Source organism: Sphaerodactylus townsendi, linkage group LG05 (assembly GCF_021028975.2).
Source record: "Sphaerodactylus townsendi isolate TG3544 linkage group LG05, MPM_Stown_v2.3, whole genome shotgun sequence".
NCBI classification, from domain to species: Eukaryota; Metazoa; Chordata; class Lepidosauria; order Squamata; family Sphaerodactylidae; genus Sphaerodactylus; species Sphaerodactylus townsendi.
Genome location: NC_059429.1, coordinates 127179198 through 127196832, shown reverse-complemented (window position 1 = coordinate 127196832; position 17635 = coordinate 127179198). Strand labels below are relative to the sequence as shown.

Below are 17635 nucleotides of genomic sequence, written 5' to 3'. Positions count from 1 at the left end.
CCCCCCCACCCCCCCCCCCCCCCACCCCCCCCCCCCCCCACCCCCCCCCCCCCCCACCCCCCCCCCCCCCCACCCCCCCCCCCCCCCACCCCCCCCCCCCCCCACCCCCCCCCCCCCCCACCCCCCCCCCCCCCCACCCCCCCCCCCCCCCACCCCCCCCCCCCCCCACCCCCCCCCCCCCCCACCCCCCCCCCCCCCCACCCCCCCCCCCCCCCACCCCCCCCCCCCCCCACCCCCCCCCCCCCCCACCCCCCCCCCCCCCCACCCCCCCCCCCCCCCACCCCCCCCCCCCCCCACCCCCCCCCCCCCCCACCCCCCCCCCCCCCCACCCCCCCCCCCCCCCACCCCCCCCCCCCCCCACCCCCCCCCCCCCCCACCCCCCCCCCCCCCCACCCCCCCCCCCCCCCACCCCCCCCCCCCCCCACCCCCCCCCCCCCCCACCCCCCCCCCCCCCCACCCCCCCCCCCCCCCACCCCCCCCCCCCCCCACCCCCCCCCCCCCCCACCCCCCCCCCCCCCCACCCCCCCCCCCCCCCACCCCCCCCCCCCCCCACCCCCCCCCCCCCCCACCCCCCCCCCCCCCCACCCCCCCCCCCCCCCACCCCCCCCCCCCCCCACCCCCCCCCCCCCCCACCCCCCCCCCCCCCCACCCCCCCCCCCCCCCACCCCCCCCCCCCCCCACCCCCCCCCCCCCCCACCCCCCCCCCCCCCCACCCCCCCCCCCCCCCACCCCCCCCCCCCCCCACCCCCCCCCCCCCCCACCCCCCCCCCCCCCCACCCCCCCCCCCCCCCACCCCCCCCCCCCCCCACCCCCCCCCCCCCCCACCCCCCCCCCCCCCCACCCCCCCCCCCCCCCACCCCCCCCCCCCCCCACCCCCCCCCCCCCCCACCCCCCCCCCCCCCCACCCCCCCCCCCCCCCACCCCCCCCCCCCCCCACCCCCCCCCCCCCCCACCCCCCCCCCCCCCCACCCCCCCCCCCCCCCACCCCCCCCCCCCCCCACCCCCCCCCCCCCCCACCCCCCCCCCCCCCCACCCCCCCCCCCCCCCACCCCCCCCCCCCCCCACCCCCCCCCCCCCCCACCCCCCCCCCCCCCCACCCCCCCCCCCCCCCACCCCCCCCCCCCCCCACCCCCCCCCCCCCCCACCCCCCCCCCCCCCCACCCCCCCCCCCCCCCACCCCCCCCCCCCCCCACCCCCCCCCCCCCCCACCCCCCCCCCCCCCCACCCCCCCCCCCCCCCACCCCCCCCCCCCCCCACCCCCCCCCCCCCCCACCCCCCCCCCCCCCCACCCCCCCCCCCCCCCACCCCCCCCCCCCCCCACCCCCCCCCCCCCCCACCCCCCCCCCCCCCCACCCCCCCCCCCCCCCACCCCCCCCCCCCCCCACCCCCCCCCCCCCCCACCCCCCCCCCCCCCCACCCCCCCCCCCCCCCACCCCCCCCCCCCCCCACCCCCCCCCCCCCCCACCCCCCCCCCCCCCCACCCCCCCCCCCCCCCACCCCCCCCCCCCCCCACCCCCCCCCCCCCCCACCCCCCCCCCCCCCCACCCCCCCCCCCCCCCACCCCCCCCCCCCCCCACCCCCCCCCCCCCCCACCCCCCCCCCCCCCCACCCCCCCCCCCCCCCACCCCCCCCCCCCCCCACCCCCCCCCCCCCCCACCCCCCCCCCCCCCCACCCCCCCCCCCCCCCACCCCCCCCCCCCCCCACCCCCCCCCCCCCCCACCCCCCCCCCCCCCCACCCCCCCCCCCCCCCACCCCCCCCCCCCCCCACCCCCCCCCCCCCCCACCCCCCCCCCCCCCCACCCCCCCCCCCCCCCACCCCCCCCCCCCCCCACCCCCCCCCCCCCCCACCCCCCCCCCCCCCCACCCCCCCCCCCCCCCACCCCCCCCCCCCCCCACCCCCCCCCCCCCCCACCCCCCCCCCCCCCCACCCCCCCCCCCCCCCACCCCCCCCCCCCCCCACCCCCCCCCCCCCCCACCCCCCCCCCCCCCCACCCCCCCCCCCCCCCACCCCCCCCCCCCCCCACCCCCCCCCCCCCCCACCCCCCCCCCCCCCCACCCCCCCCCCCCCCCACCCCCCCCCCCCCCCACCCCCCCCCCCCCCCACCCCCCCCCCCCCCCACCCCCCCCCCCCCCCACCCCCCCCCCCCCCCACCCCCCCCCCCCCCCACCCCCCCCCCCCCCCACCCCCCCCCCCCCCCACCCCCCCCCCCCCCCACCCCCCCCCCCCCCCACCCCCCCCCCCCCCCACCCCCCCCCCCCCCCACCCCCCCCCCCCCCCACCCCCCCCCCCCCCCACCCCCCCCCCCCCCCACCCCCCCCCCCCCCCACCCCCCCCCCCCCCCACCCCCCCCCCCCCCCACCCCCCCCCCCCCCCACCCCCCCCCCCCCCCACCCCCCCCCCCCCCCACCCCCCCCCCCCCCCACCCCCCCCCCCCCCCACCCCCCCCCCCCCCCACCCCCCCCCCCCCCCACCCCCCCCCCCCCCCACCCCCCCCCCCCCCCACCCCCCCCCCCCCCCACCCCCCCCCCCCCCCACCCCCCCCCCCCCCCACCCCCCCCCCCCCCCACCCCCCCCCCCCCCCACCCCCCCCCCCCCCCACCCCCCCCCCCCCCCACCCCCCCCCCCCCCCACCCCCCCCCCCCCCCACCCCCCCCCCCCCCCACCCCCCCCCCCCCCCACCCCCCCCCCCCCCCACCCCCCCCCCCCCCCACCCCCCCCCCCCCCCACCCCCCCCCCCCCCCACCCCCCCCCCCCCCCACCCCCCCCCCCCCCCACCCCCCCCCCCCCCCACCCCCCCCCCCCCCCACCCCCCCCCCCCCCCACCCCCCCCCCCCCCCACCCCCCCCCCCCCCCACCCCCCCCCCCCCCCACCCCCCCCCCCCCCCACCCCCCCCCCCCCCCACCCCCCCCCCCCCCCACCCCCCCCCCCCCCCACCCCCCCCCCCCCCCACCCCCCCCCCCCCCCACCCCCCCCCCCCCCCACCCCCCCCCCCCCCCACCCCCCCCCCCCCCCACCCCCCCCCCCCCCCACCCCCCCCCCCCCCCACCCCCCCCCCCCCCCACCCCCCCCCCCCCCCACCCCCCCCCCCCCCCACCCCCCCCCCCCCCCACCCCCCCCCCCCCCCACCCCCCCCCCCCCCCACCCCCCCCCCCCCCCACCCCCCCCCCCCCCCACCCCCCCCCCCCCCCACCCCCCCCCCCCCCCACCCCCCCCCCCCCCCACCCCCCCCCCCCCCCACCCCCCCCCCCCCCCACCCCCCCCCCCCCCCACCCCCCCCCCCCCCCACCCCCCCCCCCCCCCACCCCCCCCCCCCCCCACCCCCCCCCCCCCCCACCCCCCCCCCCCCCCACCCCCCCCCCCCCCCACCCCCCCCCCCCCCCACCCCCCCCCCCCCCCACCCCCCCCCCCCCCCCCCCCCCCCCCCCCCCAGGGGTTTCTCCCCCCCCCACACTTCTCCTCCCCCCCCCCCCCCCACCCCCCTCCCTCCCCCCCCCCCCCCCCCCCCCCCCCCCCCCCCCCCACCCCCCGCCCCCCCCAACCCCCCCCCCCCCCACCCCACCCCCACCCCGCTGCGCCCCCCCCCCCCCCACCCCCCCCCCCCCCCCTCCCCCCCCCCCCCCCCCCCCCCTCCCCCCCTCCCCCTCCCCCCTCCACCCCCCCCCCCCCAACCTCCCCCACCCCCCCCCCCCCCCCCCCCACCAGATCCTCTGAAGATGCCAGCCACAGATGCAGGCAAAACGTCAGGAGAGAATGCTGCTAGAACACGGCCATACAGCCCGGAAACCACACAGCACCCCAGACAGACCAGGGTTGACCAACTGGAAGACATATACTTGGGTGTCCTTAAAGCTTAAAAGGACAGCTTGTTCAATAAGCTTCTGTTCCCATTGCATTCCCTTCCTAATGTTTCCGGAAAGGAAATGTTGATAGAATAAGGAGCTTTCAAAAGGCTCAGCCCTGCCCTACTTGGGTAGGGCTTTGCAGGTGTCAAACGGACAGTCCCAAGACAGAGACCATTACGACGGCCGCCAATGGGCCCCTATCCTGCTGATTGGCTGATGGCAAGACGCAGTTGGCCGCTCAGTGGGCAAATTGCACCAGCTCTTATCTGCCCTTCCCTATATTTAGAGTTGCCAATCCCAAGTTGGGAAATTCCCGGAGATATGCGGGTAGAGCCTGGGGAAAGTCCCCTTTGGTTGAAGGAAGGGACCTGAGTGAGATATAACGCCATACAGTCCATCCTCCAAAGCAGCCATTTTCTTCAGCGAAATTGATCTCTCTAATCTACAGATCAGTTATCATTCCAGGGGATTTCCAGGCCTCACATGGAGGTTGGCAGCCCTATCTAAATCCCAGTGTTAGTGTCCTGGGTGTGGCAACTTGATTATTGTCTGTTCCATTCTTATCCCGTCCTTCCTCTGAATAGCTCGGGGTAGCAAACATGGGTCCCCTTTTCCCTTTTCCTCACAAATGTTCGTACCCTCTGAGGAACATTCGACTGAGGGAAATAAGTGGCATCCAACGTGGTATCAGTGATCTGTGAACACTGATGGGATCCAAAAATTTTAGTAACAGGTTCCCATGGTGGTGGGATTTAAACAGTGGCGTAACACCAGTGGGGCTGGGCGGGGCACGACGGGGGCGTGGCCAGGCATTCCGGGGGCAGGGCATTAATAATTTCTCTGTTACTATAAAAAACTCTTACTGTAAAAAAAAGTTCCTGGTTTCCAGCTGGTATCTTTCTGTCCATAATTTAAACTCAATATAGCAAGTCCTATTGTCTACTGCCAACTACTACTTCTCCTCTAATTGACTGCCTGTCAAATACTTAATACTTCCGAATACTTAATTTTGTTTCTAGAAATCAAAAGAAGGATACTTTCCTTAAACAAGGAACTTTACCATCTTTCTAAAACATGTTTTTAAAACAGCCCAACAGGGAGAATGATCCCGTTTTCTACCTTCGCTAACCAGCCACATAAGAAACAACAGGACTTCATGATTTTTGGACCTAATGGAATTTCTAACAGAAAAGCGGACCCAATTAGTAGCCCCCTCTCGGCACACCCAAATAATTAGTAACCCACTCTCGGGAGCTGGTGAGAACCTGCTGGATCCCACCTCTGTCTGTGAAGTGACTTACACTATCCTTCGTGGCAGCCCCCACCAAACTGAGGGTTAGGTGGGCTTGTAAATGGGGAAACCACTGGTTAGAGGTGGTGCCCTCTTCATATCTCTTTCTGCGAGTACTGTGACTAGGCCAAGGTCACCCAGCAGACTTCATATGAAGGAGTGGAGAATCAAATCCAGTTCTCCAGATTAGAGTTCACCACTCTTAACCGCTACAAAACGCTGGCTTTGAACCAAATAATGAGAAAGACTTCAACCTCAGACCCTAGAGAGCTGCTGCCGGCCTGAGTAGAAGATACTGACCTTGATAAGCTAACGATCTGACCTTTCTGTCTATTTCTCTTCTCCTTTGCAGCCTGTAAGAAATCAGTCAGAGGCCGAAGGAATGGCAAAGATTCCCCGGTTCCAGGCAATGCTCAAGAAGCGATGCAGGAGACTAAAAATCAGAGCCCTGCTTCCAGCCACAATGAGGACGTTGGGGAGACATAGCTGGAAGTCATTTTCTGGGCAGAGCTGTTGCAGACTTTTCGGACATGGATGCAAAGTCCTTGGGTAGCCATAAAATAACCCTTGACGTCAAGGGGGACATTAATCGTGTATACAACTATCAGACATCATTGGTCCAAACCTCAGCCTTCACAAGGACTGATAACTCATCAGTAATCAAAGTACTCTGGCGATCTCAAATCAGCTCTTGCATAAGTTCTATCTTTTCAACGTTTCCGTCATAGAATAGTCTCCTGGGTTGGGTCTGCTCCACTATTCCATGATACTACTTGCTCAGCTGGAGATCCTGCCTATTCACTAGTGTTTTAATACCATAATAGTATATCTCACCTTAGGCAGAGGTGGAGCAGGTATCTTCAAGCACAGGATTTGTCAGTGTGGAGCAGGTATCTTCAAGCACAGGATTTGTCAGTGTGAGGACATTCATCAAGACCCAAGTTATGTATACTTAGTTATGCCTTATTTTCCTGCACCCCAGTGGGGATTTTCACACTGAGGACAGCGATGGCTATATGACCAAAACAGCACATTTTGTGAGATACTTTTATAAAAAGGCAATGGCAGTAAGATTTGAGACTAGTAGCACCTTAGAGACCAGCAAGAGTTTCAGAGTGTCAACTTTCAAGAGCCAAAGCTCCTTCACCAGACACAGTGGAATAAAAATGGAGTTTGACTTCCAAAAGCTTATACTCTAAAACTCTTGTTGATCTTTAAGGCACATTATGCATGGAATGCTTGCCTCAGGGCTCTTCTTGGGCCAGTAGGGTTGTAGTGGGGGTCTCCTCGCATTTCTCTGTTTACATGCGAGGAGGCACCCCACTGCCTGCTGCAAGTCTGCTTTCCCTGGTTCTCCCAGGTCTGCTTTTTCTGGTTCTCCTAACTCCGCCTATCACTCTTAAATGCAAAGTTGCGAGATTGCTGGCTCTCTTGAAGCCCTTTAAATTACTGTTATATTGATACTGCTGCTATTGCAGTTATGGTCGATATGGTAGCTCCTTTCCAAAAAATAACCCCCTCCTAAATTCCCAAGATCACACTCTGCTGAAGGGTACCATATCCTGGAAGTGATATTCTCTCCCCACTCCTCCACATACTTGCATACTTCCTGCTGCTACTGCCATAGGAGGATAGAGAGTCTTGTTATTTCAATATTCCCTTGTATTTCCATATTCCTGTATTAGATCTATCATTATTTCGATATATCTAATATAGTACAAATACCTGAAGTGGGGTGGAAGTAGAGTGGAGAATGTGGGGTGGAGCAAAAAAGCCTGAAGCAAAGAATAACACAGGACCATTTGATGCTTCTTTCCTGCGAAGCCCAGGGGAAAGTCGCTCTTTGCCTGATCTCACAAACAGCGGAGATTATTGGATCTGTCAAGCAGTGGGTATAAAAGGGGACGAAAAGCATCCATAACAGACGCTCTGTCCCAAAGAGAATCTCCCTTCAGTGCAGGGCAGAGCACCAGCGTATAATCAGCCTAAGAAGCTACTGGACTTAAATCCAACTGTTCTACTGCAGTCCAACATGGCTACCTTCTGAAAATATCTTCATGGAAGGACTATGACAGATTCACACAATCCCATTTCATTTGTGTGCAGAGCTGTTGGGCAATTCGGTTCCAGTAGGATTGCAAGCCCTTTCCAGTAAACATAGGGAGATATGGGCGGCGGTGCCAAGGGAAGTTGGAGTTTGATGGGTGACATCACTTCCTCCATGTCCATCTTGTAATTCTCCCAGTCTCTAAGCTCTTCACCTGGAAGTGATGTCACTTCTGGGTAGAGAGATCAATTGGTTGCAACAGCACTTCTGGGTAATAGACCTATTCCATAGAAACTGGAGGAAATTCCTAGAGCTCCACCATAGACATTCCCCTCTCCCATTTTAGCTCTTGCTACTTCACAAGGTGTTTGTTCTGGGGAGAAGAAGGGAAGGAGTTTGTAAGCCGCTTTGAGTCTCCTTTTCCAGGAGAGAAAGGAAGGGTATAGATCCAAACTCCTCCTCCTCTTCTTCTTCTCCTTCTTCTGCTCTGTCACCAAGAGATCAAATTTAATCCCAAGAGACCTCCAGCTACCACCTGGAGGTTGGCAGCACTGAGCCTTCTTCAGCCACAGAAGGGGGTTGGCAAGCCCTATAGACCACAGACATTTCTGCCACAGACCACAGAACCTGCTCTCAAAGTCAAGCAAAGAAACATACTGCATGCTAAGGTTTCCACGCACCAGGTGGGGACTGGAATTCTTCTGGAATTCTACCTGAACTCCAGACCTCAGAGATCGGTTCCGCTGGAGAAAATGACTGCTTTGGAGGGTGGAATCTACGGCATTATTCTCCATGGAAGACCGTCCCCTCCCCCACTCCATGTCTAGATGCCCAGGAATTCCCCAACCCAAAGTTGGCATCTCTAACTCCATTGTGGATCAAAAGTCTGGGTTTTGATACATTAAACCTTTTGTGCAAAGAGCTCCTATGCACCTGTTTTGTTGTACATAAATGCTTCGTCCATTAAATCTCTGCACAAGTCATATGAGTCATTTGCCCAGTCATTCTGTATGCATCTGTTGTGCGTTCACTACACAAGATCAATGTTTAGGCTGTGCTGCATGTCCTTTCTGTGAAGGAATGGCTGTCAAATCACTATTAAGAATTTCACATCAGGACTGGGGGACAACCAGTTTTCCATTCCACACGTGTGCTGTGGAAGCCTATGGGAAAAGGAGCAGCAGTGGCGTAGTGGCTAAGAGCAGTGGCTAAAAGCAGGTGCACTCTGATCTGGAAGAACCGGGTTTGATTCCCAGTTCTGCCGCTTGAGTTGTGGAGGCTTATCTGGGGAATTCAGTCTAGCCTGTGCACTCCCACACACGCCAGCTGTGTGACCTTGGGCTAGTCTCAGCTTCTTGGAGGGGGGGGAAGGGCAAGGAGATTGAGTCTCCTACAGGAGAGAAAGGGGGGATATAAATCCAAAACTCTCTTCTTCTTCTCTATGACCGCAGCTTCTTAATGTGGGGCACAGTTTGAATAAGAATCCAAGGAGCAGTTTTCGGCCATTTCTGCACTTGTGGTTCTCTTTGCATTGAGTACACATTTTCCCTGCTTCAGAACACATATCTGTGCTCTCAGATCATAGAATCTGTACAGTTTCTGAGACCTATTAAAGCGTGATTTTTTCTCTCCCTTTGCAGGGAAAGCAAAAAACGCTGTCCGTTAAGCTTTCTCTGGATTTTCTCATTCCTCTTCTCCTTCCCCAGCCCACACAAAAGCAGTTCCCCCACTCTTCAAGCCACTATTTCAGAACCGTCCAAACGGCTTCCTTTGTTTGGGTGTCTTAGTTGATAGTTCCATGGGAATGTCAACTCAATGCATGGCAGCTGTGAAAAAGGCAAACTCTATGTTGGGGATAATTAGGAAAGGAATTGATAATAAAACTGCAAACAGTGTCATGCCCTTATATAAAGCCGTGGTGTGACCGCACTTGGAGTACTGTATCCAGTTCTGGTCGCCGCATCTCAAAAAGGATATCAAGGAGATAGAAAAAGTGCAGAGAAGGGCAACAAGGATGATTGAGGGACTGGAGCACCTTCCTTATGAGGAGAGGCTGCAGCGTTTGGGACTCTTTAGTTTGGAGAGGAGACGGCTGAGGGGGGATATGATTGAAGTCTATAAAATTATGCATGGGGTAGAAAATGTTGACAGAGAGAAATTTTTCTCTATTTCTCACAATACTAGAACCAGGGGGCATCCATTGAAAATGCTGGGGGGAAGAATTAGGACTGATAAAAGGAAACACTTCTTCACGCAACGTGTGATTGGTGTTTGGAATATGCTGCCACAGGAGGTAGTGATGGCCACTAACCTGGATAGCTTTAAAAGGGGCTTGGACAGATTGATGGAGGAGAAGTCGATTTATGGCTACCAATCTTGATCCTCCTTGATCTCAGATTGCAAATGCCTTAGCAGACCAGGTGCTCGGGAGCAACAGCTGCAGAAGGCCATTGCTTTCACATCTTGCACGTGAGCTCCCAAAGGCACCTGGTGGGCCACTGCGAGTAGCAGAGAGCTGGACTAGATGGACTCTGGTCTGATCCAGCTGGCTTGTTCTTATGTTCTTATGTTCCTTTTGTTTTTGTTTTAATGCTGTGAAATTGAAATGAAATTGACCAGGTCTACCAAAGTAATGCTTAACCAAAGATGGCTCAAAAGCGGGGGGGCGGGGGGGGCAATCTCCCCAAATGGAGGCTGCACGGAAAGAACAAGGAAGCAGCGGATGGGCAAAATGGTGACTCGGCTTGGCTACGGGCATTTTGCAGGGGGTGAATCCCTGTGCAAATGTTAAAGTCATGGGGGGAAACCCGCTGCAAAGCAAATGATGAAGGGGTAAACAGTGCATGCATAAAGGACCACCATCCATGGGGCCCTACAACGGAGCACAGAGCTTTCTGTGTAAAAACATTGAAACAGTTGCAAGGAGGGAAAGCAGGTGACGAACAAGGAAATAGATATTTGCTGGAATACAGCAGCCTGCTTGCCAAGCTGCAGTCATACCAAACAGTACACAGAAGTGCACAATGACCTTGGATGTGTCATTTAGATGGATACACCATTCCGGAATGTTTCCTAGGGTTGCCAGGTTTTCCTAAGAGCCAGGGTGGTGTAGTGGTTAAGAGAAGGTGGATTCTAATCTGGAGAACCTGGTTTGATCCCCCTCTCCTCCGCCAGAGTGGCAGAGACTTATCTGGTGAACCAGGTGTGCTTCCACACTCGTACATTCCTGCTGGGTGACCTTGGGCTAGTCACAATTCTCTCTGAGCTCTCTCAGCCCCACCTACCTCACATGGTGTCTGTTCTGTATAACAGACTTCTCTCCGTGATACACCTCTGAAGATGCCAGCCGCAGATGCAGGCGAAACGTTAGGAACAAGATCTACCAGACCACAGCCACACAGCCCAGAAAACCCACAACAGTTGAATCCGGCCGTGAAAGCCTTCGACAATATATCCCAGGAACTGTTAAAGAGACTCTTTTCCTCCTAGCAGTCAGCAACACTAACTCCCAGGATTCAGCTCACCAACTCCACATGAATTAATCAAGACCACAAACCGCTCTGCACTCAATTTTTCGTTATTTTAAATACCTGCTACAAACCAAAGGGGCAAAATCTATTGTTCGGTGGTTAACCCTTGCTAGCAAGAAAAGCATGGTTCTCTCTCTTGGTCTGTGGCTGCCACCTTGTGGACATTACTGTGTGCTTCTAAACTTTGGAGACATACTGGGGAGGCCAGATTCCTTTGATCATATCAGCAAACACACTGTGAAATTATTTGCAAAGTCAGGATGGTGTATGTAGCTTCATCAGTCACATGTGGAGGCTTTTAACTCTCCAGGGGATTTGAGCACACAGTTAAAAAGCCTCCACATACCTAGAATCATAGAGTTGGAAGAGACCCCGAGGGCCCTCAAGTCCAATCCCTGCAATGCAAGAACACCCAATCAAAGCACTCCTGACAGATGGCCATCCAGCCTCTCTTTAAAAACCTCCAAAGAAGGACGCTCCACCACACTCTGAGGTAGCGCATTCCACTGTCGAACAGCCCTTAATGCCAGGAGGTTTTTCCTGATGTTTAAGTGGAATCACTTTTCCTTCACCTTGAACCCATTACTCCTGGCCCTAGACTCTGGAGCAGCAGAAAACAAGCTTGCTCCCTCACCAACATGACATCCCCTCAATTATCTAAACATGGCTATCATGTCACCTCTTAACCTTCTCTTCTCCAGACTAACATCCCCAGCTCCCTAAGTCTCTCCTCGCACGGCATGGATTCCAGACCTTTTACCATTTTGGTTGCCCTCCTCTGGACCAGTTCCAGCTTGTCAGTATCCTTCTTGAATTGCAATGCCCAGAACTGAACACAATATTCCAGGTGAGGTCTAACCAATGCAGAATAGAAAGGGACAATTACATCCCTCAATCTAGACACTACACTCCTAGTAACTAGTTGCATGTGCATTTTTACAGCCTTCTACAGGGATCCTCCATATTTCCCAGTTCTCGCAACCTTAAGCAGCCTAAAATACTGCAGCAGCTGGAGAGAGTTTTGGACATGTCCAAAAGCGAGAAAATATTGCATTACGAGTCACGGCAAGATGCAAAAGTTACTGATAGTAGAGTTTACATTAGATCAGGGGTAGGGAACCTTTAACACTCAAAGAGCCATTTGGACCCGCTTTCCATGGGAAAAGAAAACACTTGGAGCCGCAAATAATTTTTGACATTTAAAATAAAGATAACACTGTATATATTGGGTTTTTTTCACCTTTTACTCCGCTCATTCTGAGAAGCGCATGGATGCGTCCGCCCTGCTGCCTGCAGGGTGGGCAAGGATGGGGCCAGCGGCTCAGCCTTGCCAGCCGCCGGGCAAGCACCCACCCCGCTCCAATGGGGCAGGCGAGAGGGGAAGCCTGCAGCGCGGCCCAGCTGGCTGTGGGCAGTTGGTGCGCCTGCCCTGCTGCCTGGAGGGCGGGCAAGGATGGGGCCAGCAGCTCGGCTTGTGGAGCCGCAGTGCAAGGGCAGAAGAGCCGTATGCGGCTCTCGAGCCGCAGGTTCCCTACCCCTGCATTAGATCCTAAATGCATGTTGTTAAATATTCTGCCAAATAATGTACCAAAAGTATATAATGAATGGTTTACATATATGGGGAGAGCAGCTGCAATTGTATTTGCAGCAAGATGGAAAGCAGGTCATTGTCCTACCTTTTGGAATGGATGACGGGCAGAGGTGGGATCCAGCAGGTTCTCACAGGTTCCCGAGAGCAGGTTACTAATTATTTGTGTGTGCTGAGAGGGGGTTACTAATGGGTGATTTTGCCACATGATTTTTGCCTTCGTTACACCCCTCCTCCGCTCCTCAGCAGTAGTGCGCAGAACTTGAAGCAGTCTACCAGGAGGTGCACCGGCGTGCGTGGCAGCCTGCGCCTGCGTGCATTCGTTTCCCGCCGAAGGACCGGCGCAGCGGCTGCATCCTTGCCACAGCCCCGCCCAGCAATGCCCCACCCCCGGAATGCCCGGCCACGCCCCCATCGTGCCCCGCTAAGCCCCATTGGCGCTACGCCACTGTTTGAATCCCACCACCATGGGAACCGGTTACTAAAATTTTTGGATCCCACCACTGATGACGGAGCTTATGGAATACACAACAGTGGGAAATCCAACATCCTTAGTGCCCGGTAGACCCTCCGCAGAGTATGAAAGAAGATGGAAAGCCTTTCTGGATTATACTAATTGAGGACTTAGATAATTATATAGACTTGTATAATTAGAGAGCAGGAGGATTATATATGGATAAGGATAAACAATTGAGACTGCATAATAATTTCTTAAGCTTTAAAAACTTTGACTGGAATTTGAGAACAGAGGGTTAACGGGGGAGGGGAGGTGAAGCACGAACTGGAAGTAGCGTGGGCGTAACTGGCACCTTCGCCAGCAGGGAAGACAAACCGGTTAGGTGACGGGCACCACATCACTCCATGCACCCCTTCTTTCCTACCTATCCATAAAACAGGTTACCCTGCAACAGGGAAGGATCTAGCGACACGTCCTTTTGAGGGGACTCAGACACCTCTGGCTTAAGCAGAGTCTTAGATTGTCAGCTTATGAGATCCTTTGGGTGCTTCCCTTTTCAAACTCTCACACTCACTTGGAGATTGCATGCCCGCTCCTGCATCTGGGATTCTTCAACTCTGCATTCGTGCCTTGTGTGGTGGCCAGTGTGGTGTAGTGGTTAAGAGAGCCTAAGAGGTGTAGTTGTTAGCAGGTGGATTCTAATCTGGAGAACCGGGTTTGATTCCCCACTCCTCCACCTGAGTGGCAGAGGCTTATCTGGGGAACCAGATGTGTTTCCGCACTCCTACTTTCCTGCTGGGTGACCTTGGGCTAGTCACAGTTCTTCGGAGCTCTTTCAGTCTCACCTACCTCACAAGGGCCCCTTCCGCACACGCAAAATAATGCGTTTTCAAACCACTTTCACAACTGTTTGCAAGTGGATTTTCCATTCCGCACAGCTTCAAAGAGCACTGAAAGCAGTTTGAAAGTGCATTATTCTGCATGTACGGAATGAGCCAAGGTGTCTGTTGTGGGGAGAGGAAGGGAAAGGAGCTTGTAAGTCACCTTGAGTCTCCTTACAAGAGAGAAAGGTGAGGCATAAATCCAAACTCCTCCTCCTCCTCCTCCTTGTACAGGACTGTAGCCCTCCACCTGACTCAGGTGATGGGCAGGTCAAGATCCCTTGAGATCAAACATCCCCGTGCGGCTGCTGAAGAATTCTGCATCATCTGGTATCTCTAGTTTTTGCGAAAGGGTGTGGGAGACAGGATCCCTTTGTGGTCTCCAAACTGATAACCAAATGTGCCCCAGAATCCCATCCCCAATAAGAGAAACCCAGACAATGTTTACATGAATGTAGGAAAAGTTTTACTCCCGAACAGATGGAGCACCTAAGGGGAATTGCTTCTCCATTAGGCCTCAACTAAAAAAAAAAAGTTTACACAAAACTTTTATACTTCTGACAAGTACAGAACATTCCTTGTTCCATATAAGGTTAGCTTTTAACATTAAATTTAATTTGTCAGTTGTTATGCTTCAGTAATAATTTCTTGGTGCAGATGTACTGGCTCTTTGTGGAGATAATTCCTGAGCAAACGTGCTGTGAAGGCACTTAATTAAAACAGTTCTATGCATAGCCTTATCAGTGATATTCTTCAGAGGGGAGAGAAAGGGGAGGGGAGAAAAAATGAACTTCTATCCTACTTTATAATTCTAAACAAAAATATATCATCTCCCTACTTGCCCCCAACACCAAGCTTATAGCTTGGTGCTTATCTTTAACTGGGCCAATTAAAAATAGAAATTTCCTTTTGTTCATATATCAGTTGGATATAATGTCAAAGAGACATTACGTGTCTCTCACACTGTGTCCCCAAAGGAAACTTCGATCAGCAACTGAAAATTTGTTTGTGGTCCCTGGCCCGAAGAAGAAGAAGAGTTTGGATTTATATCCCCCCTTTCTCTCCTGTAGGAGACTCAAAGGGGCTTACAATCTCCTTGCCCTTCCCCCCTCACAACAAACACCCTGTGAGGTGGGTGGGGCTGAGAGAGCTCCGTAGAGCTGTGAGTAGCCCAAGGTCACCCAGCTGGCATGTGTGGGAGTGTACAGGCTAATCTGAATTCCCCAGATAAGCCTCCACAACTCAAGTGGCAGAGCTGGGAATCAAACCCGGTTCCTCCAGATCAGAGTGCACCTGCTCTTATCCACTACGCCACTGCTGCTCCACTGGGGAGATCCAACTAGCCTCAACCAGGGCATTGTCAGCCCTGGCCCCAAACTGATAAAACGCTCTGTCAAGTGGTTTGAAATTTATAAACTACCGGTAATGGAATCAATATTAAGTATCAATTTCAAATTCAGACCTGAAAATGTTCTGCAGGGGCTGAAAGACAGAGTTGTTCCATCAGGCAGCACCATCTTTTGGTCTTTCCTTCTACCTCAGTTGGGCTATTCCATTTGTTCTTTTATTGATCTTTATTGGACTGTTTTAGACTTTTTTTTAATCCAATCCACAAACTTGTCGGATGAACGTGAATCTTCTGAAGATGCCAGCCGCAGATGCAGGTGAAACGTCAGGAGAAAATACTACTGGAACACAGCCGTACAATCTGGAAAACCCACAACATCCTAACGTAAATTTTGTCCCGAACCGGCCGTTTGCAAAATGATTTTAAATGTATTAGGACTGTTTCTAGGAGTTGAAATGGGAATTTCTAATGTTATGTTGTTGTTGTTTTTTTGTGTTTTAAATTTGCTTTATTATGGCTATAATTATAAATATACACATATACATCCGAAAATAAATCATGACATGTTTGCAAAATCATGATACATTATAACATTGTTCCGTTTTCAATTTTAACACTAACTTAATGAGCTTCTGTATTTACATACCAAACTATCAGCGGCACTTATTACTTTATTCTGGTAAGTATATTTATTTTATACAGCTGTTGTTTCTTATACTTCTTAAATTATGTCCAAGATCACACATTTTTGTTGTGACTTCTCTTCTATATATTTAATCCATAATAACCATAATTTTTTAAATTTTCCATTAATGTTATGTTGTTAACCGCCCCGAGCCTGCAAGTGAAGGGGCAACATAGAAGCCTAATAAACAAACAACCAAACAACCAAACAACCACAACCACCACAACAACCACCACAACCACAACCACAACCACAACAACCACAACAACCACAACAACCACAACAACCACAACCACAACCACAACCACAACCACAACCACAACCACAACAACAACAACAACAACAACAACAACAACAACAACAACAACAACAATAATAATAATAATAATAATAATAATAATAATAATAATAATAATAGTGTCTACCTTCCGAAGTGGCAATTTTCTCCAGCAAAACTGGTCACCATCACCTAGAGATTTGTTGTAATCCCAGGAGAATGCAAGCCATCACCTAGCGGTTGACCACCTTAAGAATATCTTGAGGACCATCACTTCGGAGACCCACATGAACTTTCCTATACTTTACAGCAGAGGTGGGATCCAGCAGGTTCTCACAGGTTCCCGAGAGTAGGTTACTAATTATTTGTGTGTGCCGAGAGGGGGTCACTAATTGGTGATTTTGCCACGTGATTTTTGCCTTAGTTACGCCCCTCCTCTCAGCAGTAGCGTGCAGAACTTGAAGCAGTCTAGCAGGAGGTGCACTGGCGTGCGTGGCAGCCTGCGCCTGCGTGCATTCGTTTCCCGCCCAAGGACCAACGCAGTGGCTGTGTCCTTGCCACAGCCCTGCCCAGGAATGCCCCACCCCCGGAATGCCCGGCCACGCCCCCGTCGTGCCCCACCCAGCCCCATTGGCGCTATGCCAGTTTGAATCCCACCACCTGGGAGCCTGTTACTAAAAATTTTGGATCCCACCACTGCTTTACAGGCTGGAGGTCAAGTCCCACCACTCGAGTGACCCATTTGGCGTCATTCAGAGCTCAGGATTTTTTCCGTGTGGCTCTGGTTCTGTGAAGTGAGCGCTCTGGAGAAGTGAAGGGATCCCCATGGAGATCTTCAGGAAAGTAAGGCAAGGCCTGCCTGTTTGCCAGGGCTTTGTGTGGAGGGGGGGGGGATGATTTGACAGGCATTTTTAAGGGGGAAGTGGAGAGATTTGGGGTTTGCTATTTTCTGTTTAGTTTTAACTGAAAATATTATTGAAAGCCACCTGGAACCACAAGGAAAAGAAGGGTTTAGATAATTAAATAAATAAACGTATTGCTGGGTCAGTCCAATGTTCTATCTTGGGGTCCCCGTGGCACCCATCAGCACCTTTTCTAGCGGACACCAGGTGTGTTGTAGGAAGTGGGTGAGAACAGGTGAGGCTTTTATTCAGCAAGGCTTCTGACTTGACTGGGCAGATTTTGATATACGCAGTGCTGACAGCAGCTGCCAGTGCCAAGGACCTGCACTATGATACCAAAGTTAAGTTACGGCAGCCATTTCGTGGCTGGCAGTACCTCCTGCGGCGACCATTTTGTTGCTGCACCCACCATGCCGTGTCAGAATTCAATACATGACCACAGGCTCAAAAAAGTAGGGGACCCCTGTGCTATCCCATTCACCATCCAATTTCTTGCTATGGCTGGACAGATGTCCCTGCAGGACCTACAAGCAGATTACAGACTTCCACGTCACCCCCTTTTGTTTCGGTCGTCCCTCAGCAATTGGTGTTCAAAGGTATTCCTATTCCGACTGTGAAAGACCCAATTACCCCTCATGGCTAATAGCCATGCATAGACCACATGAATTTGCCTGACCCATTTTAAAGCCTGCTAAGCTAATGACCATAATGCCCTTCACAGTCAGAGTAGGAATACCTTAGAATACCAGTGAGCAGAGGTGGGATCCAGTAGGTTCTCACAGGT

The 17635-nt window shown here is 56.3% G+C and overlaps 1 protein-coding gene across 1 annotated transcript in view; it reads left to right on the top strand.

The window, feature by feature from the left end:
- Positions 1–5622, top strand: part of RBBP8NL (RBBP8 N-terminal like) — a 61482-nt gene extending 55860 nt beyond the window's left edge. The window contains exon 12 of the mRNA XM_048497914.1: positions 5489–5622. Within this exon, the coding sequence (XP_048353871.1) occupies positions 5489–5622 (134 nt within the window). The remainder of the gene's footprint in view (positions 1–5488) is intronic.
- The last annotated feature ends 12013 nt before the right edge of the window (positions 5623–17635 follow it).